Source organism: Stomoxys calcitrans, chromosome 5, assembly GCF_963082655.1.
Source record: "Stomoxys calcitrans chromosome 5, idStoCalc2.1, whole genome shotgun sequence".
Classification (NCBI taxonomy): domain Eukaryota; kingdom Metazoa; phylum Arthropoda; class Insecta; order Diptera; family Muscidae; genus Stomoxys; species Stomoxys calcitrans.
Window position 1 is genome coordinate 78,813,044 of NC_081556.1, and position 21,990 is coordinate 78,835,033.

General features: G+C 40.3%; 1 protein-coding gene across 3 annotated transcripts in view; it reads left to right on the forward strand.

Moving 5' to 3' along the window:
* Positions 1 to 17,165, forward strand: part of LOC106096033 (uncharacterized) — a 124,005-nt gene extending 106,840 nt beyond the window's left edge. For all 3 annotated transcript variants that reach the window (XM_059370023.1, XM_013263550.2, XM_013263551.2), the window contains exons 3-7: positions 2,606 to 2,868; positions 3,057 to 3,280; positions 8,234 to 8,464; positions 15,849 to 16,147; positions 16,221 to 17,165. In XM_059370023.1, coding sequence (XP_059226006.1) covers positions 2,606 to 2,868; positions 3,057 to 3,280; positions 8,234 to 8,464; positions 15,849 to 16,147; positions 16,221 to 16,471 — 1,268 coding nt within the window. In that variant the 3' untranslated portion in view covers positions 16,472 to 17,165. The remainder of the gene's footprint in view (positions 1 to 2,605; positions 2,869 to 3,056; positions 3,281 to 8,233; positions 8,465 to 15,848; positions 16,148 to 16,220) is intronic.
* The last annotated feature ends 4,825 nt before the right edge of the window (positions 17,166 to 21,990 follow it).

The following is a 21,990-nucleotide window of genomic DNA, read 5'->3' on the forward strand; positions in this document are numbered from 1 at the left end:
TACAAGCCGCAATTTTTGTCCGATTCGGTGGAAATTTTACATGTAATGTTCTGTTATGACTTCCAACAACTGTGCTGTCCCATGATTCCGGTGTCTCTGTATGTCCCAGCGTATCCAGCGGAAAATAAAAAACCTCAACGTGCCCTCCGTTGTCTCTGCTCTTACTCCCAGGTCGCACAGTGTTGCCACTTCTTACATTCGTTGGACAAAAATAGGGAGAGTTAACATAGAGCTCTTAAATATCGCACAGATATATACAATATTTGAGCGTATTATAGAAAAAAGCTAAGTATGATCCAAATCGGTCTATATCCTATTATAGCTCCCTTATAAACCGATCTCCCGATTTGACTCGATCTTGAGCTCCTGGAGCTCGCAATTATTATCCGATTCGGCTGAAATTTTGCACGATGACCTCTGATAAGGAGGCCACCGTAGCGCAGAGGTTAGCATGTTCGCCTATAAACCGATAATAATAATAATAAACCGATCTCACAATTTAACATATTGAGCCTCCAGAGGGTGAAGTTATTGTCCGATTTGGCTGAAATTTTCCACAGTGACTTCTTTACCGATTTCATAATCTGATAAAGCTCCCTTATAAGCCAATCTCTTGATGTGAGTTCGCAAGGCTATAGAAGGCGTTTACTTCAATGCTCGTACATGACTTTATCTCTAAATTATGCTTTCTGTTTCACTGATTTCCATCGTTTATGTTACGTTTTGAGTTATGGCATATTCAGGGGACTTTAGTGGAATTTTCCGACATAAATTTTCACAGTATGTGTTCACATGCTAAAATCCCATTTTAAAGGAGTTTTTAATCTCTTTCTAAAGAAAGGCCGGAAAAAGGCGATTTTATACCCACCATCATAGGATGGGGGTATACTAATCCAGTTATTCCGTTTGGAACACTTCCAAATATAGATCTGCAACCCCATTAGGTATATATATTCGGGATCGTCTCGACATTCTGAGTCTAACTAGCCATATCCATCTGTCCGTCTGTCGAAATCACGATAGCTGTCGAACGCATTAAGCACAAAGTACTTCTTATTGATGTGGGTCGTTGCGGATTCCAAATGGGCCATATCGGCACAGATTTGGATATAGCCCCCATATAAACCGATCCCCGGATTTTACTTCTTGAGCCCCTAGATGCCTTAATTTTCATCCGATTTCGCTGAAATTTGAAACAAAGACTTAAGCTATGACTTCCAAAATCCATGCTAAGAAGGATCTGAATCGGCCTTTAAACAGATATAGCCAACATATAAACTGAGCCCCGTGGCATGACTACAAATGTCGATAATGTAAAAGTAAGTGACAAATTATAACAAATATTTGAGAGAAATAAAATGTTTCTCTCTTTTATTTGTCCCTTGGGTGGCAAAAGAATTCGGGTTTGAACGGTTGCCGTCGTCTTGGCGTTCTAAGCCATCAACACATCGTCCAAACGATGTATAAAACCATACACGCTGCAATAAAACAAACACACGTGCATTGGCAAGGTGACACAGCCAGTAGGACACAGTGTAAAGAGTACTTAGTGTTGTATGTATGTCATAGAGGTTTTTTCTTCGAGATAAATATAACCTACCAATGTACGACCCTTGGATTTGTGATGATAACCCCCCTCTCTCCACCACATCAAGGGGTTGAAATCAAATCATGGTTGGTATGGTGTATCTCCTGTGGCTTTCATTTCTCTATTGCACAACAATTTTGAACTTAAAAGAGAAATTAACACATCGAAATAAAATTTTTTTCTTGTAAAATATATTCTACAGATCGAAACGTCGAGTTTATTTAATTAAATTTTCTTGACAAGAAATTGGGTTGGTCTCTGATCTGAATTGGTTGTGAGAATATAATTATATCATTATTTCCATGTTATGGGAATTTAATAGAGAACAATTTTCTTGCGCTACAAAACTACTAAGAATGCTAATGACATTTGAATTACTTCATCTCTTTTGGTTTTTGCTCAAACTTAAATGCAAACTTTCGCACAATTAAAGTGAATCACAGCACATATGAGTGTGCATAAATTACACCACAGTAAACATTTTCCCTTGAATTTCATTTTCATTGCGTCAATCACGCCATTAGTACTGTTAGACAGAATGAAAGAGGTCTTGGTTTTTATGACATAGGGTGAGAATAGGGGAAGAATGGTATGTCGATGTTCGACAGCCATTGCTCATAAATGCATGTAGAAGCAAGAGTTTCGTGTTTGTTTCTTGAATCTTTTGTTTTGACTGAATACACAGGCGCCCACACAAATCATGTGGTATTCGCTTATGTGGCTTTTCAAGTTTTTTGCTTAAGTCTTTTGTCTGCTTTGACGTGTATGACAAATTTCTTGGAGGCGTTCTCTATTTTAACACATACGCACACACACTCCACACTGCAGGGAGTATTTTCTTTCGTTAAATTAACACTTGTGCAATCACTTTGAGTTTTTTGTTAAACCCCCATGAATTATTGCTTATAGTTGGGTTTATGTAAAAACAAGTTAGTTGCGTGTTTGTCTCTCTTCTTTTTCTTCTTGTTTTTTCCAGTAGTTGGTTAATTCTCTTCTTTATCTGATTATCCATTCCAGGCACACACAAAGTTCATTGCAGTGAAGATTTAATGCGCGTCGAAATTGGCCTGCCAGAAGCCATTGCCACGGACGAGAGCAGCAGTAGCTCTGCAAGCTCTACGACCGCCAACACTGAAAAACCACAAATCTACCTGGAAGGCCTTAAGGGCTATCCGGATGAACGTTGTCATCCTGAAATTAACGGTTCTCTTGCTGTATTCCGCTTGTCATTGACTGATTTTTATGAATGCGGTGTTACGCGTATGGTCAATCAGTTAACGGTAAGATTAAGATTTTGCCTCAATCTGTTCATGAGCTTTGTCTTTGCAAGTGAAGGATCAAATGAAGAAGCTTCACAGTTACATGCATCTGCTCACATTTGCCGGTGGGAGTTTTTTTCCTGCAGCTCTTTTTAATGCTAATCTTGGTATTTGTTTACTTTTCCAATTTCTCCATCTCTAATCTGCAGGGTAAAAAAGTCTATTATCACAAAATCATAATTCAGTCTACAAATGGCAAAGAAATCGTCAGTGTTAAATGCATCACCAGTGGCCCGGTTTTCAATTTAATGATGAACGAAACTGCCCATGAACAACCGCATTTTATTTTCCAACAAGAACCACAGGAGCAGCCACTACAACATCATGGCGTGGTGAGACGCGATGTTCTTCCAGCCGGATTTCAAGAACCAGAGTAAGTTGACTTCGTTTGTTATTGATTTTTATATCCACCACCATTGGAATGGGGGTATTGCAATCTAGTTTTTGCTTATGAACATTCCATTAAAAAACATTTGGGATACTTCTCTCATAGCAATGAATTTAAGTTTAAGCTCCATGATAAGGGACTTGTCGATTTCCAACGTCGTAGAAAAGTGTTAGGCGGCTAGTTATCTCGCAAATGTCGCCAGCATTTAGGTGGAGTTACATACTATAAGCGCGCATTGAAAATGCAACTCTGCCAACATATCCCACAAAAGCAACGCGCAAAAGTTAAAAACTGTTTATACCCACCACCGTAGGATGGGGGTATATTCATTTTGCCATTCCGTTTGCAACATATCGAAATATCCATTTCTGACCCTATAAAGTATATATATTTACTTGATCAGCGTAAAAATCTAAGACGATCTAGACATATCCGTCCGTCTGTCTGTTGAAATCACGCTACAGTCTTCAAAAATAGAGATATTGAGCTGAAACTTTTCACAGATTCTTTTTTTTGTTCATAAGCAGGTTAAGTTCGAAGATGGGCTATATTCGACTATATCTTGATATAGCCCCTATATCCGATCCGACCGATCCGCCAATTTAAGGTCTTAGGCCAATAAAAGCCACATTTATTATCCGATTTTGCTGAAATTTGGGACAGTGAGTTGCGTTAGGCCCTTCGACATCCTTCGTCAATTTGGCCCAGATCGGTCCAGATTTGGATATAGCTGCCATATACACCGATCCTCCGATCGATTTATTATCCCATTTTGCTGAAATTTGGGACAGTGAGTTGTGTTAGGTCCTTCGAGATCCTTCGTTAATTTGGCCCAGATCGGTTCAGATTTGGATATAGCTGCCATATAGACCGATCCTCCGATTTAGGGTCTTAGGCCCATAAAAGCCACATTTATTAGCCGATTTTACTGAAATTTGGGACCGTGAGTTGCGTTAGACCCTTCGACATCCTTCATTAATTTGGCTCAGATCGGTCCAGATTTGGATATAGCTGCCATATAGACCGATCTATCCGATTTTGCTGAAATTTGGGACAATAAGTTGCGTTAGGCCCTTCGACATTCTTCATCAATTTGGTCCAGAGCGGTTCAGATTTGGATATAGCTGCCATATACACCGATCCTCCGATCGATTTATTATCCCATTTTGCTGAAATTTGGGACATGAGTTGTGTTAGGTCCTTCGACATCCTTCGTCAATTTGGCCCAGATTGGTCCAGATTTGGATATAGCTGCCATATAGACCGATCCTCCGATTTAGGATCTTAGGCCCATAAAAGCCACATTTATTATCCGATTTTGCTGAAATTTGGGACAATGGGTTTTGTTAGGCCCTTCGACATCCTTCGTCTATTTGGCTCAGATCGGTCCAGATTTGGATATAGCTGCCATATGGACCGATCCCCCGATTTAGGGTCTTAGGCCCATAAAAGACGCATTTATTGTCCGATGTCGCCGAAATTTGGAACAGTGAGTTAAGTTAAGCCCCTTGACATACTTCTGCATTATGGCACAGATCGGTCTAGATCGATCTCTCGATTTTAGGTTTATTTCCTTTATCGATCTCTCGGTCGGTTTATTTCCTTTATCGATCTCTCGGTTTTAGGTTTTGGAGCCATAAAAAGCGCATTTATTGTCCGATGTCGCCGAAATTTGGGACAGTGAGTTGTGTTAGACCCTTCAACACCCTTTGTCAATTTCACTCAGATCGGCTCAGATTTGGATACAGCTGCCATATAGACCGATCTCTCGATTTAATGTTTTGGGCCCATAAAAGCTGCCATATAGACCGATATCTCGGTTTAAAGTCAGCATAAAGGATTAAATACTTATGGACGAAAATCTTTCTTTTCGTGTGGCAATGTTTTCCTGCTTTTGAATGAAAATAACTTTTGTGTCACGCCATCCCACAGGTATATACGACATGCTGATACAAGCAGAGTATAAATAGCTTACAATGGCTCCTTGGCTTAGGGCTCAAGGAGCCATCGTAAGCTATTTATCGCCCAACGGATTCTTGATTCAGACACAATTTCCGCAACAACCTACGACGATTGCATATCAGTGACAAACTCTTCTGGCGCCACGTTGTCTATTTGAAATTTTCCCCGATCAACGGGAAGTTCCAATATTTTCTCCTTAGACATTGTCCTTATATTCTCTAACTGAATGTATCCTACCGTTACAGGTTTCGAGGAGAGGATCTTCTTAAGCCAAGAGGACTCAAAAATATACCCCACAAAACTGCCAATTTCTATCCAGTATTTGTCCGTCCTTTTATTTTCTTTGCTCAGCCTTATAGACGTGCCAATCGTGTGGTGCTCTTGTGGCTTTCACCCTGTTTAAGATTTTTCTCCAGCCCTTTCTTAGACCAACCAATTACGGGGTCCACCAAAGCGGTCACTGTTGCCCCTTGGTTTGGCTCTAGGACATAGTGACACATACGAGTTTTTCAGGGCCTACGTAATCAGCTTGACCATTATGTGTATGTCCTCCGCATTTTCCACTTCCTGTTCAGGCCTAGAAGGGATAATCGTTCAGAATGTACACATAAAACTAATTGCAATCCACCTGTCTTCTGTTTAGCAGAGAATCTACTTTTGGAGTATTTTCTCCAAGGATGAAACTAATATAACGATGATCAAAGAAGCTTTGCTCATCCAACACTTCCCAGTCTCTTATCCTTCCTCTAATATACTATGATACAAAGATATCCAGGTAATAAAGGTCGGTTTATTTTCTTTATTACAAATTACCTTGCTTCAATTTATAATAAGCAGCTCATCCCTTTCGTTAACATCCGAACTTCCCCATATCTGGTGATGTGCATTAACATCACTTCTGACAATGAGACTCTTTTCCCCTGCAGAAGTGGCGTCAACTTAAGGTTTGAGGGCGGCATCTCTGAAACGTGTGTCATTTAAAGGAAGTCTGCCAGTAATAAGGCTCATTAATTTCTTTAGTGGTTAGTGACGTAATATTGAGTGTCTCCAATTCCCCGTACTCTTGATTATTTTATATCCAATCCTCCACATACCCATGATTCCTTTAGGACTTTTAGTGCCTCCGAAGCGGCCTTAAATGGTGGACATTAATCTACATAAACGGGACCATGGTCAGCATTCATATTTTCCACCACTGTAGCGTTGGCTTTGTCTTCTGAGTCCGCAGGAGTTCATCCTCGCAAGATTCGTTCGATCTTATCAAGATGACTTTCCATACGCATCCAGAGGCAGTTGTGAAAGAAGTGGAAGCACTCTTCCTCAGGACACTGGACACTTGCGGTGTGGACAATTACTCCCTAGAAGCTTCACTAGCTGCTACTGGCGAGTTCTGGGTTCTGTCTCTACGCCCTCCCCTCAGCCGGTGGTTGAAAGATTGGGATTTCATTCTCTTAGTCTTCCAAATATGGATTTACGATCTGAAAAAATCCTTGGTAACCAATCGTGTGCCATTAGCCGAGAAGATATATCTTCCTTCTTGACTACATCCAGATCTTGCCAATATTTTTTTGGGCGCAACATACATATCAATTGAACGTTGATCCCCAAAAGCGATAAGTTTCTATCAGCCCCTATACCAAATTACATCGAGGAGGCCCAGTAAATTCCGCAAGGGCAACGAAGTATCCAGATGACAGTCCATTGACTATCCGACTCCAATTTTTCCTAAATATGCAGCCCTATTCTTCTTCCTCGTCGACAACTACCATCACCAAGCTCTCCTTAGCGATATAAGAAAAGATTCTTGGACCCATATTGCTATTGTCGCATTAGTTCTTTTTAGCATGTGATGCCCTCCAGGGGACAGTAGCCTTTTGACGTGTAGCCTTAGGGTCTGTACAGCGAATCTCCGAGCCCTATTAAAGAAACGTCTCTTCTTATTGGTGAGAGTTATAGGATCATTCGCACCAACCCTCTCAATAACCTAAGATCGATGTGCCTTTTATTATTCCAAGCCCTCAAAAAGTAATGGTTTTCAGAGAAGGCCCATGGCCTAGGCAGATTTTAGATATACGAAGATAAAAAAGGTTCGGCCTTGTCCTCAGTACTCGAACTAAATGTCTTTGTCATAAGCCCCTGGAGCCCAGTGGTTATTCGGCTAGTGTAGCCTGGTGCAGTCCCTCCACCAGTCAAGGTCTCAAAATGCTACGGCCGGATCCGACCACCGCAGCTGTTGGGGCTATCCAATGCATTCTAAGCCTACTCCTAGGGTCTAGATGTGCCGCTCCATTGGAAACAGACGCTGGTCATCAACCCCCTATGGAGAATGACATAACTTTTGTTGCCATTTAAAGTCTTCTAGTCTGTCAGAGGTGTGTACTTTAAAAATTTCAAACACTTTATTTCCAAGTTGAAACTATTTACTTGGAGAAAGGCAGACCGGAACAAGCAATAATGTTATTAGGCTACAACCAATGTTATTAGACATCAACGGTATGTTATTGTAGTCTGTGCACTACTTTCTTATTTGAATGGGCGGGCACCATACAGTCTTAGGCGCCCCAAATTTGCAGAGTCTCTTTGTTGCCTTGTTGTGCTGTGGCAAATTATAAAATTCAACAAAACAAAGCACCATGTTCAGCGGTACCACAACAGCTTTGTTATTAAACCTAATTACCCTCATCATCATCCTGCTCCTCCTTTTTGTTGCCCGACGGCCTTTGCCCACTACAATTGTTCCCTGCCAATAAAGGCAAGAAATAATGATTGTCAACAGGTCGCAACAATTTACGCAACCATCCAAGACCATGATAGCTATCATTTACTACACAAAATGGGTTTGATAATTGCAGTGGTCACTTAGCTGCAGTGTTATTGAATGCCTTCAAGGGCTACTGTAAACCATTTAAGGCATTGCTCTGGCAGTGTGAGGCCATAATAATTATTTATGCGTTTTCTTTTTGGTTTTCTTTGCAGAGACTTGGAAATCACCACCTCATTAACTGAACGAGCCCCTGAACCACGTCTGGCAATTGGTGTTAGTCAAAATGGCAAGCGAGTAACAGGTGATTTGACAGTGACTCCCGGCACTCCACTGACCATGGAAATTTCATTAGATCGTGATTCGGCACCTGTATATGGTCTAGGAGTCAACTATTTGGAAGTAACCGATACCAGACTTCTGTCTGAAACAATTATCTTCAAAGGGTAAGTATAGGGGAAAAATGAAAATCGACGATTTTATCTTGGGTCAACGGATGAGGATTGCTCTGCCATCATCATTGTACAAACTTGCATAATTTACTCTATCAGCAAGTTTTCGAATCAGACAGAGGCCTGTTATGCGGACTTTTATTCTAGCCAATTGCATGAAAGCGATAGATAGACCTCTTCATGTTAAGGTTGGACCAAATAATCTGCCATCAGCTTAGAGCTGACAAACCATCGATAATCTCAACATTCGATATTTTCGATATTTCTGACAATAAATATCGATAGTATCGATACTATCGTTAATTTCCCGTTACTTATATTTCAAACAAAAATCCGCAGATCGATTTATATAGACGCAATATCAATGCACAGACCGAATAATACCAAATCTAGTTAAGTCAGTTGGAAGTCATGAGAGAAATCATTATACAAAATTTTAGCTCAAACGGATGGAAATTGTGCCCTCTATGGGCGCAATGTATCTTATAAGATGCATGTCGGATCGCTTATTATACCCACCATTGAAGGATGTGGGTAAAATCATTTTGTCATTCCGTTTGCAACAAATCGAAATATCCATTTCCGACCCCATAAAGAGCATATATTCTGGATCCTCATAAAAATCTAAGAAGATCTAGCCATGTCCGTCCGTCTGTCCGTCCGTCTATCCGTCAGTCTGTTTGCAAATTGCAAATTTTGCCCATGAACATTCCACTAAGGAACAGGGGCAAACTTCTCACATATCAATGAGTGCAGTCCGATTCAAGTTTTTAAGCTCAATGATAAGGGGCCTCCTTTTTATAGCCGAGTCCGAACGCCGTGCCGCAGTGCGACACCTCTTTTGAGGGAAGTTTTACATGGCATAGTACCTCACAAATGTTGCCAGCATTAGGAGGGGAAAACCGCCGTTGAAAAGTTTTTCTGATGGTTTCGCCAGAATTTGAACCCAGGCGTTCTGCGTCATAGTCGGATATGGCCTCCCACCGTAGCACTATCGGTCAGTCTGTTGAGTCTTTAAAAAATAGAGATTTTGGGCTGAAACTTTGCACAGATTTTGTTTTGTCCATAGGTTCGAAGATGGGCTAAATCGGACTATATCTTGATATAGCCCCCACATAGACAGATCCGCCGATTTAAGGCCTTATGCCTATAAAAGCCGCATTTACTATCCGATGTTGCTGACATTTCGGGCAGTGAGTTGTGTTAGGTAACTCGATATCCTTCTTCAATTTGGCTCCGATCGGTCCAGATTTGGATAGAGCTGGCGATTAAGGTCTTGGGGCCATAAAAGGCGCATTTATTGTCTGATTTTGCCAAAATTTGGGACGAAGAGTTGCATTAGGCCCTTCGATATCCCTTTTTGGCCCACATCGATCCAGATTTTAATACATTGGGTTGCCCAAAAAGTAATTGCGGATTTTTCATATAGTCGGCGTTGACAAATTTTTTCACAGCTTGTGACTCTGTAATTGCATTCTTTCTTCTGTCAGTTATCAGCTGTTACTTTTAGCTTGCTTTAGAAAAAAAGTGTAAAAAAAATTATATTTGATAAAAGTTCATTCTAAGTTTTATTAAAAATGCATTTACTTTCTTTTAAAAAATCCGCAATTACTTTTTGGGCAACCATAGCTGCCATATAGACCGTTCTCTCGATTTATGGTGTTGGTCCCATAAAAGCCACATTTTTTGTCCGATGTCGCCGAAATATGGGACAGTGAGTTGTATTAGGTCACTCCACATCCTTCTTCAATTTAGCCTAGATCGGTCCAGATTTGGATATAGCTGCCATATAGGCCGATCTATCGATATATGGTTTTAGACCCATAAAAGACGCGTTTAGTGTCCGATGTCGCCGAAATTTGGGACAGTAAATTGTATTAGGGCCTTCGCCATCCTTCTGCAATTTGGCTCAAATCAGCTGAGATTTGGATATAGCTGCCATTTAGACCGATCTCTTGATTTAAGATCTTGGACCCATAAAAAGCGCATTTAATGTCCGATGTCGCCGAAATTTGGGACAGTAAATTGTGTTAGGCTCTTAGACATCCTTCTGCTATTTGGCCCAGATCAGCTCAGATTTGGATATAGCTGCCATTTAGACCGATCTCTTGATTTAAGATCTTGGGCCCATAAAAGGCGCATTTCTATTCCGATTTCGCCAAAATTTGGGACAGTGAGTTGTGTTAGGCACTTCGACATCTGTCTTCAATTTGGCCCAGATCGGTCTACATTTGGATATAGCTGCCATATAGACCGATCCTCCTTTTTAGGGTCTTAGGCCCATAAAGCCACATTTATTATCCGATTTTGCCGAAATTTGGGACAGTGAGTTGTCTTAGGCCCTTCAACATCTACAAATTCAACATCCAAATAGACCGATCTCCCGATTTAAAGTTTTGGGCCCATAAAAAGCGCATTTAATGTCCGATTTCGACGAAATTTGGGACAGTGGGTTATGTTAAGCCCCTCGGCATCTTTCTGCAATTTGGTCCAGATCGGTTCAAATTTGGATATAGCTGCCATATAGACCGATCTCTCGATTTATGGTTGTTGACCCATAAAAGGCGCATTTATTGTCCGATGTCGCCGAAATTTGGGACAGCCAGTTGCGTTAGGGCTTTGACATTCGATTTGATTATAGCTGCCATACCATAGCTGCCTTTTTACTCGTTTTTATTTATTTTTGCAAAACAAGATTAACTTGCCGATAGTATCAATTAAAAAAAAATCAATCGATATTCAAATCAAAAATAAAATATCTATAGTGCCATCGATATTTTGCCAGCTCTACATCACCTGCCCTTCAGGGTTATCTCGAAGAATTAGTTTGCTTATCGCTAATGGCTCAACCACATATTAAATTTTCTCTAGATTGTGTTAGATGCTACATAGTTTTCCCAGCTTGTCTGCACTACAATTCCCTGAACTATTTCTGTGGACCAACATCAAAAACAAGTGAATTTTTAATTGGTTAGCCATCTCTTTAAAAGGTATGTGACAGTCGAGGCCGTTCTTTGTAACCACCTCAAATCTTCTTTGCACAACTTATAGGTAACCCTCTCGTTATGGGACTTCCTAACAGGGACACCATGGTGTCCATAGCATTAAATTTGGAGCATCAGACTGTTTCCTCAGTACTTCTGTAATGCAGTTAGGTTAGGTTCAGTTTAAGTGGCAGCCTGTCATTGAACTCACTAATACGTTTTCGTCTATTGTGATACCACAGGAACAGGAGAAGTAAGTTGCCTTTTAGTTCCTACCGTTGAAGCATCCACATCGCTTAAAAAAGCCCAACAACTTGCTAATGTTCATATCCGCTAAATCAGACAGGTTCTCAAAGAAATAAAGAACCAAAAGTGAAACTCCTTCTGACTGCCAGTGCGGAACACACACACAGCAGATGTTCTATAGTCTCTTCTTCCTAGACGTCCTCACAGCTTCTGCAAAAGTCGTTACTAACAACCATCGGCCTTTCAGCATGTTTTCCGATAAGACAGTGACCTGTCATGACGTACACAATGACTGAGACTTCTCCTCTGGCCAGCGACAGAAAAGCGGTACCCCACTTTTTGACCATCTATACTTCGTTGACCTTCGGGCCAGATCCTGAAAAACTTTTCTTACCAGGGATATCGGGTTCTAATGGTGCAGTACTTTATATCAAAAAGTGGGTCCGGCAATATGTAATCCACATTGAATGGAACATCGGGCATTGAATGAGGGATAACGGTGGATCCCTAGCCGCCGTATAACCAAAAGAAAAGCTCCCTTAGCCTCACAAATGGCCGCAGCAATTTGTCTAGCCACAATGTCCGGAGGCATAAGATGTAGCATAAAAGTCATTGCATCAGATGGCGTAGTCCTCAGTGCGGCTGCGATGCACAAACAAGCCATGCTTTGGATCCCGACTTTTGAAGCGACGTCCACCAGACTACAACACCATATAGCATTATAGGTCTGACTGCTGCTGTATATACCCAGTGCATGACTTGCGGTTTAAACCCCAAATTTTCTCAATGGCTCTCTTGTAGATGTATAGAGCAAGAGTTGCCTTTCTTGCCCTTTCCAAAATGTTTGATTAGAAGTTCACCCCCTACGCCCCTACCTGTTCCTGGTAATAAATGTCAGTTTATTCCTTTTATTACAAATCGCCAGATTGCAACTTACAATATATATTCGATAAGCAGCTCACCTCCTTCGTTTATATCCTATCTTCCCCATATCCGGCGATATGCATTAGCATCACTTTTTACAATGAGGCTGTTTTTCACAGCAGAAGCAGCTTCAACCAGCTACTTAAGGCTTGGCTTACAAAGTGTGATTTTTTAGCTATTATCTTTTTGGCAACACTGGTTTTAGGAAATACTCCAACGTCTCATCACCTTCCCCACATGCCCTACACATGCTATCACTTGGCGCACCGATTTTGCATAAGTGAGCTTTTTGCAAATAGACCGACATGCCGATTTAGGGTCTTAAGCCTATAACAGGGGCATTTATTACCCGATTTCGCTGAAATTTAGAACTGTGAGTTTTACTAAGTCCGTCGATATCCGAACTGGTTCAGATCGGAACATATTTGGATATAGCTGCCATATAGACTGGCCTGCCTATTTTTGGTCTTACTTCGCTGAAATTTGAAACAGTGAATTTTATTAAATTTTATTACAATAATTAACTACCATGTTTTTTACCGCGGCGAAATCAATCAGCCTCAACCCATTACTGGACGTTATCTTGTGGAGGCTAAACTTTTCGACTACTGGACCAAAAATGTATTCCTTCCCTATCTTCGTATTAAAATCTTCTAGATTATTATTCTCTCTCTACGAGCGCCTAGTAGAAAATATCCTTGGTCTGCTCGTCCTTGTCTTCCGCACAAATAAGGCTGATGTTGAAGGATTTGACTTTTATGCAGATTGTGGCTAGCCACTCATTCACCGGAGGATAGCTGGAGACAGGGTGTTTAAGTCTCCGACTAACCACAAATCCACAGCCAGATTCGTGCCTCGTGTTATGGCAGCTCTAGTATAATTCGTCACCGTTTGTAGTGACGCAATACCCAGTCAATCGGACTTCCTGTAAGGCGGTAATATCAGACTTGTACTTCTCTAATACATCCGCCAGCGCGTATACTGCACCTCCCCTATAAAGAGTGCGGACATTCCAGGTGCAGATCCGCAAATCATGGTTCGTTTTTTCGTTTGCATTGGTCGGCAACGTTGGGGGTGTCCGTTTTTACTATTCCTTTGTTTCTCATAGTAGTTCTCATAGTTTTCCGGGGCGGGTTACTGGCCCAGAGCCCCTTCCACATAGGGATTGCACATGTATCCCACGTTGGGGCGAACCGCTTGCTTCAAGATCCGACGCTCATCTTCAGCCGCCCAAACCTGGCAACAGACGCTGATGTTGGCCATTGGATATTTGAAGCCGCCAATAACTCGCCTTGTCATCTCAAGTACCATTGGCGGTCAGTATTTAATTAAGAGGCATTACCACCTGACTCCTCACTGAGTGTCTCCTCTCTAAAATAGCTGATTGCGCGCGGCCGCATAAAAACGGAGCTTTCCACCATTCGCAACCTGTGGACGCGCCCGGTAGCTTTCAGCTAATCTTCCCGTGGAAACGATGACACCAAACAAGTCGGAGCTCAAAGTTCCAGCCTGTGTGGTGCTCATAGCTATCCCATGTCGTCCGGGAATGAAGAACGAATATGATATTAATTTTGGACAACAAGTTTCTGGGGAGTCGCCCGCCTTAGGAAATAGAGAGCGAATATGTGGGGACCATGTGCAGAATGACCGGAACAAAGTATGACTTTAATAAAGGACTTTCGGGGACAAGTATATGGGCTTCCAAAAAAACCTCTAATGGGCCTACAGGTCGATCGGTTGCCCAAAAAGTAATTGCGGATTTTTTAAAAGAAAGTAAATGCATATTTAATAAAACTTAGAATGAACTTTAATCAAATATATAATTGCCATTTTGTTCGATAACCTTTTGCCATCTTCCTGGCAAATTTAATATTCCACGCTCATAGAACTTCTGGCCTTTATCTACAAAAAAACTGAACCAAGTGCGATTTTATAGCCTCATCATTGCCGAAAGTTTTACCATTTAAGGAGGTCTGCAAAGATCGAAATAAATGGTAGTCTGATGGTGCTCACACAGTTTTTGGCGAGTGACCAAAGATGTGTGCGGTCTAGCGTTGTCCTGGTGGAATATAACACCTTTACGATTGACCAATTCTGCTCGCTTCTCCTTAATGGCTGTATTCAATTTGTCCAATTGTTGACAATAAACAACCTAATTAATAGTTTGTTTCCTTGGAAGCAGCTCAAAATATACCACACCCTTCCAATCCCACCAAACAGACAGCATAACCTTCTTTTGGTGAATATCAGCCTTTGAAGTGGTTTGAGCTGGTTCGCCATGCTTGGACCATGATCGTTTTCGACTAACGTTGTTGTAAACAATCCATTTTTCATCTCCAGTTATGATTCGTTTTAAAAACGGATCGAATTCATTGCGTTTAAGGTGCATATCACAAGCGTTGATTCGCTTTGTTAAATGAATTTCTTTCAATACATGTGGTACCCAAATATCAAGCATTTTCACCAGTCCAAGACTTTTTATGTGATAATGAACGGTTGATTTTGGTATATTTAACCTCTCTCCTATCTCACGCTCAGTTACATGACGATCCAATTCGATTAATGCTTTGATTTAGTCATCATCAACTTCATTTGGCCGACCGAAAAATCTGCAATTACTTTTTGGGCAACCCAATAGGACTCAAATTAATGGTCTTTGATAGTAGCTTTAGAATAATGCATCCAAATTTGGAATAATGTTGATCCAGGAGGGACTTGCCGGACTTTTAAACTATTATATCGGATAAGGTATGGATTACAACGACACATACAATAAACAAATAAAGTAATGTAGATCCGAGAAAGACCCATGCAAATGTAAATTTGCCCATGAACATTCCATTAAGGAACTGAGGCAAACTAATTACAAATCAATGAGTGATGTCCGATTCAATTTTAAGCTTAATGATAATGGCCAATGATAGAGGCCACCGTAGCGCATAGGTTAGCATGTCAGCCTATGACGCTAAACGCCCAAGTTCGAGTCTTGGCATGAACTTGAGAAAAATTTTCAGCGGTGGTTATCCCTTCCTAATCCTGGCGACATTTGTGAGGCACTTTGCCATGTAAAAACTTCTCCCCAAAGAGGTGTAGCTCTGCGGCACGCCGTTCGGACTCGGCTATAAAAAGGAGATCCCTTATGATTGAGAAAGACCCATAGCTTTCTCTATTATGAATTAAAATTATATTATAAATTATCTCAAATTAATTTTTCTTCTTTACAGTTGCACAGTGGATCCGTATCTCTTTGAAAATTTCAATACCATTGATGGCGATACTTTGAGTGCTAAATTCAAAGCTTTTAAATTTCCCGACTCATCCTATGTGCAATTCCGTGCCACCGTCAATGTGTGCTTGGACAAATGTTTGGGTACCCAATGTTCGAATGGTCAAATCGGCTATGGCCGCAGAAGACGTGACACATCCGATATGATGATGACACCCTTCCAGGATACCAACAAGGTCTACGAAATCTCTTTGGCCATGTTCATCAAGATCAATGATATTGAGGGCGTGAATAGAAGTAAGTTGACGAGACACACACATTGAGTTTTATTAAACGATTGTCCTAAATTTCAAAACTTTGCATTTGGCAGATGAGGTCTTACGCCTGGAGGAAAAGCTACGCGAATTGAAATTGGCCAATCAACGTTTGGCCCGCAACAGCCGTGGCCATTTCGTCGAACCTCTGCTCAAAACATCCGAACAACTGCCTCTATCGGTGCCAGCCTTCGTAGTCGATGAAAAAGAATTGGAACAGGCAAGAAATAATGGACCAGCTGCCTTGTTAGCCACACCACTCGTGATATTCTCCTCAATTCTAGCAATGCTATGTAAATTTTTGTAAATAATTATCTTAAATAAAAAAGAAACATGGAATTGTGAAAATTTATTAGGGGAGAAGTTAAAAAAAAAGAATTAAACTAAACAACTTTAAATTTGTAAAATTATCCCTCCAGTCTTAATTTGACAAAATTATTTGAATGTTCAAGAAAAAGAAAACAAACAAATATTTTTGTTAAATTGACACAAGCACGCATAAAATTGTTAATATAATTGAAAAAAAAAAACATTTTTACACATTAACTATGATATGATAAACTAAAAAGTAATACTTGCTTAAATGTCCTTAATTAAGAAAAAAAATATATAAACGATAACTGCTTAAAATTAAACTGCCATTTGTTTTTATATTACTACTTAAATTTATTAATCTTTTTCCCTCGAACATCTTGATATTGGAAAATTCTACTAAATTACCTTTTTTTGGCAGATTTGAACTTTCCACCTCAACCTTGGGCCTGATTAAAGATTCGACTGTGTAAAGTTTTGCAAAACATTAACAATTTCAATTTAAGCCCCTTGTAATCAACCTCATACTTCTTTTAAAATTAAGCATTACTAGTCTACTAAGATTAAAGTTTAAGTAAGCTTAAAATATTAAAATTGTACCGAAATATATTAATTAATTGTAAAAACAAGACACTCAAATAAAAATTAATAAAAAAAGATACTAAAACTTACGCCTAACGACAAAACAATGAGTTTTTTTTTTATTTTTACTAGCCGAACCGGGCCCGCTCCGCTGCGCCTTCTTTAACTCTCTAATATCTTTTTAGGGTGAGGACACTTCGCCCTGAATGCGGATATCGAATTCGTGCCATTGTAGCCTATGACGCTGAACGCGTTCGAATCCTTGCAAGAACATCTGACAAAGCGGTGTGTATCCTCTCTTAATGTTGGCTGCAGTTAAGAGGTACAATGCTATGCATGGTCATTTAAAAAATGTTCCCCAAATAAGTGTCGCACTGCGGGACACCGTTCGGAGTCGGCTATAAAAAAAATGTCCCTTGTCATTAAGTTTGCCCCTTCTCGGTTCCTGGTGGCAATGTTCTTGCTTTTGGGTAATGTTCTCATCGTCTCAAATATGGATATCAAATTTTGCTGCACCATCCAAATCCCTTCAATTAGAGCCCCGTATTGCCATGGCCGGTAAATGTAAACCGTTTGGAGGGTGTTTTGGGGCTGGGGCGGCCTCCGGCACTCTTCACTGAAAATAGATATCAAATTCGTTCTTTATTCTCAACGGAAATGAAGTTCAGTTTAGGGGGTGCTTTAGGGCGCACCCCAAAACACTTGGCTCCAAAATTGGATATCAAATTCGTTTTCAACTCTCAAATACCTTTCATTTGAGTCCTATATTGTCATAATGGGTCAAATAACCCATTTGACGTATCTTTAGAAGGAAAAGCGCCACCTAGACTTGAACGCAAATTTTAATGTCATATTCGTTATCTACTCCCTGATACCTTTCATTTGAGTCCCATATAGCCATGGTCGACTGATATGCTGATATGAGAGTATTTGGGGGGTGGGCGCCCACCCATTACTTGGACCTTATGTTTTATGCCATATTTGTAATCTACTTTCAAATACTTTTCATTTGAGTTCCATATTGACATGAACTTCGAATATATCTGTTAAGAGGTGTTTTGGGGTTGGGGGGAGGCTGGGTACTGGGACCCAAATTTTAATACCATATTTGTTTTCTGGCCTCCAATGTCTTTTATTTGATACCCTTATTGTGTCCATCGTACCACTGAAAATTTCAAGAAAATCGGTTCAATCCGATTTTGTATGCCCGATTTTGTATCCCGAATACCTTTCATTTGAGCCCCATATTGAAATGAACGTCCAATATGTCTGTTTGAGTGAGTTTTGGGATTGGGGCGGTCCGATGGGTATTTAGCCTCAAATTTTAATACCATATTTGTATTCTACTCTCCAATACCTTTCATTTTATACCTATATTGTCCCGATCGGTCCATTTTTGATTTTGGGTTGTGTTTTTGGCATAAGGGGGAGGGTCCGTCCCCCTTCCAATACCGAAAAATTATATAGCCTATGTTTCCTTCCAGACAAAAGTACAAAAATTTTAAGAAAATCGGTTCAGCTAAGTATTATATAGTCATAATGGGTCTAATGGCGTTTTTGAGGGGTGGCGCGACCACCTATACTTCGATCTGATTTTGTATGCAAGATTCGATATCGGGAGTAGATTTGAGCCCCATATTGAAATGAACGTCCAATACCTTTCATTTGATACTTATATTGTCCCGATCGGTCCACTTTTGATTTTGGGTTGTGTTTTTGGCATAAGGGGGAGGTCTGTCCCCCTCCCGATACCGAAAAATTATATAGCCAATGTTGCCTTCCAGACCAACCTACACAATATGCGAAAATTTCGAGAAAATCGGTTCTGCCGTTTTTCAGTCTATACGGAACAAACAAACCGAGTCCCATATATCCGTGAATGGCCAATGGGTCCATTTTGGGCGTTTTTATGGGGGTGGGGTAACCCCCTATATTTCGAAATGAATTTGTATGCTAGTTTCGTTATCTACTCCCGCATACTTTTCATTTGATACCCATATTGTTCTTATCGCTCCACTTTTGACTTTGGGTGGTGTTTTTGGGGTAACGGTGGAAGGTCCGCCCCCTTCCGTTATCAGCAAATTATAAAGTCTATTTTTACTTCCTGATCATATTCGTAATATACTCCCGACTAACTTTCATTCGAGTCCCATATTGTGATGATAGACAAATAAACCTATTTTAAGGGGTTTTGGGGCTGGGGCGGCCCCACTGGTACTTGGTCCCAACTTTTATTGTGAAATTCGTACTCTACTCTTGAATACCTTTCATTTGAATCCCATATTTTTCCCTATCGGTTCACATTTATTTTTTGGTAGTACTTTTGGGGTAAAGGGGAGGGTCCGCCCCCTACCGATATCAAAAAATTATATAGCCTATGTTTCTTTATAGACCAATTTACACAATCTGTGAAAATTTCAAGATAGTCGGTATAGCCGTTTTTGAAAATTTTATATATAAGACTCATGTATGTTATAGGATTCTTATTATCAACCACCACACATAGTGGCACCTAAACCCCATAGCTCCCAGCTAAGCTTCTCGCGATAATGATGGACACCAAGCAGATCAGAGTGTAAAGTTCCAGCCCGTGTGGTGCTCATGTGTTGGGTTAGATTTTTAGACTCAATTGGGCCATATCGAAATTTTGTAGATAGTGTTCTGTTATAACGTTTAATAACTGTACAAAGTACTATGCAAATCGGTCTATAACTCGATATAGCTCCCATATAAACCGATCGACCGATTTGACTTCTTGAGCCCTTACAAGCCGTAATTTTTATCTGATTTGACTGAAATTATGCATATGGTGTTTTGTTATGACTTCCAACAACTGTGCAAAGTACGGTCCAAGTCAGACTTTAGCCTGATATAGCTCCCATGTAAAGCGGTCTCTCCATCATCCATGTTCAATTCCTAGAAGCTTTTGCTGGTTTGACAGAAGTTTGGTATGTGCCCTGCAACTAAATTTATTTTGTATAAATTTTTAGCAGAATCCATGGTGGTGGGTTTCCAAGATTCGGCCCGGCTGAACTTAGTACGCTTTTACTTGTTATTTGTTCAATTCAAGCTCGTGGTCTTTTTACCACTCCTTTATACTTATACCCTATAGGATGAGGGTATATTAATTTCTTTATTCCGTTTGTAACACCTCGAAATAAGACCCCATAGAGTATTTATATATTCTTGATCGTCATGACATTTTAAGTCGATTTAGCCATGTCCGTCCGGGCGTCTGTCCGGTACGCTTACTTCTCATTAGTGTAGGTCGGTTAGGATCTTAAATGGGCCTAATTGGTCCAGGTTTTGATATAGCTGCCATATAAACCGATCTTGTGTCTTGACTTCATGAGCCTCTAGAAGGCGCGATTCTTATCAGATTTGGGTGACATGGTGTACCGGAAGTAAGAGAAATAGTTCCTTTACTGTCGCAATTGGTACTATTTGGTACTTTCTTTGTAAATTGGACTAGAGGTCTGAATTTTGAAACATAAATATACATTGGCAACCTTAATTGGTTGATTATAAGAGTTTTTGGAAATTGGTACATTTGGGTACTAAAAAAAGTTCCAAAAAGATACGAAATGAGTGAATTTTGTACAGGGCGGATTGATAGAGGTAGAATCTTGAAATTTGAATTAAATGGCATCTGATGCAAAAGGATGAGGATGAAAAGAAACAAGTAAAAAGGCGTTAAGTTCTTCCGGGCCGAACTTTGGATACCCACCACCTCGGGTATATATGTTAACCACCTTTCATCAATATCCGGTGAAAATTGCATACCTTATGTCGCATAGCGATTATATCAAAATATGTTCCGATTTGGACCAAATACTAATAAGTACAGTAGCTATATCTAAAAATAAACCGATCTGAATCATATACGTCAATCAATGCGCCTTTAATGGGCCCAAAACCTTAAATCGAGAAATCGGTCTATATGGCAGCTATATCCAAATCTGAACCGATCTGTGCCAAATTCAAAGAAAAATGTCGAAGGACCTAACACAACTCACTGTCCCAAATTTAAACAAAATCGGATAATAAATGTGGCTTTTATGGGCCTAATACCTCAAATCGGAGGACCGGTCCATATGGCAGCTATATCTATAAATCTGGACCGATCCGGGTCAAATTGACGAAGGATGTCGAAGGGCCTAACACCACTCACTGTCCCAAATTTCAGCAAAATCGGATAATAGTTGTGGCTTTTAAGGGCCTAAGACTCTAAATCGGAGGATCGGTCTATATGGCAGCTATATCCAAATCTCAGCCAAATGGACGAATGATATCGAAGGGCCTAACACAACTCATTGTCTCAAATTTCATCAAAATCGGATAATAAATGTGGCTTTTTTGGGCCTAAGACCCTAAATCGGAGGATCGGTCTATATGGCAGCTAAATTCAAATCTGGGCCGATCTCGGCCAAACTAACGGAGGATGTCGAAGGGCCTAGCACAACTCTGTGCCCCAAATTTCAGAAAAATCGGATAATAAATGTGGCTTTTATGGGCCTAAGACCCTAAATCGGCATATCGGTCTATATGGGGGCTATATCATGATATAGTCTCATATAACCCATTTTCGAACTTAACCTGCTTATGGACAAAAAAAGAATCTGTGCGATGTGAATCTGTCTTAGATTTTTACTCTGATCAAGAATATATATACTTTATAAAATCGAAAATGGATATTTCGATGTGTTGCAAACGGAATGACAAAATGAATATACCACCATCCTTCGGTGATGGGTATAAAAATCTATTTGTGTTTGTCGGTTTGTTTGTTTATTTGTTCCTTATAGACTCAAAAACCGCTGAAGAAATTTTCATGAAATTTTCACTGATGGTGCATATTGATCCCGTGGTGAAAATAGGGTACTACATTTTTTTATATCTAAAGGGGGGGGGCGGACCCTCCCCCTTACCCTA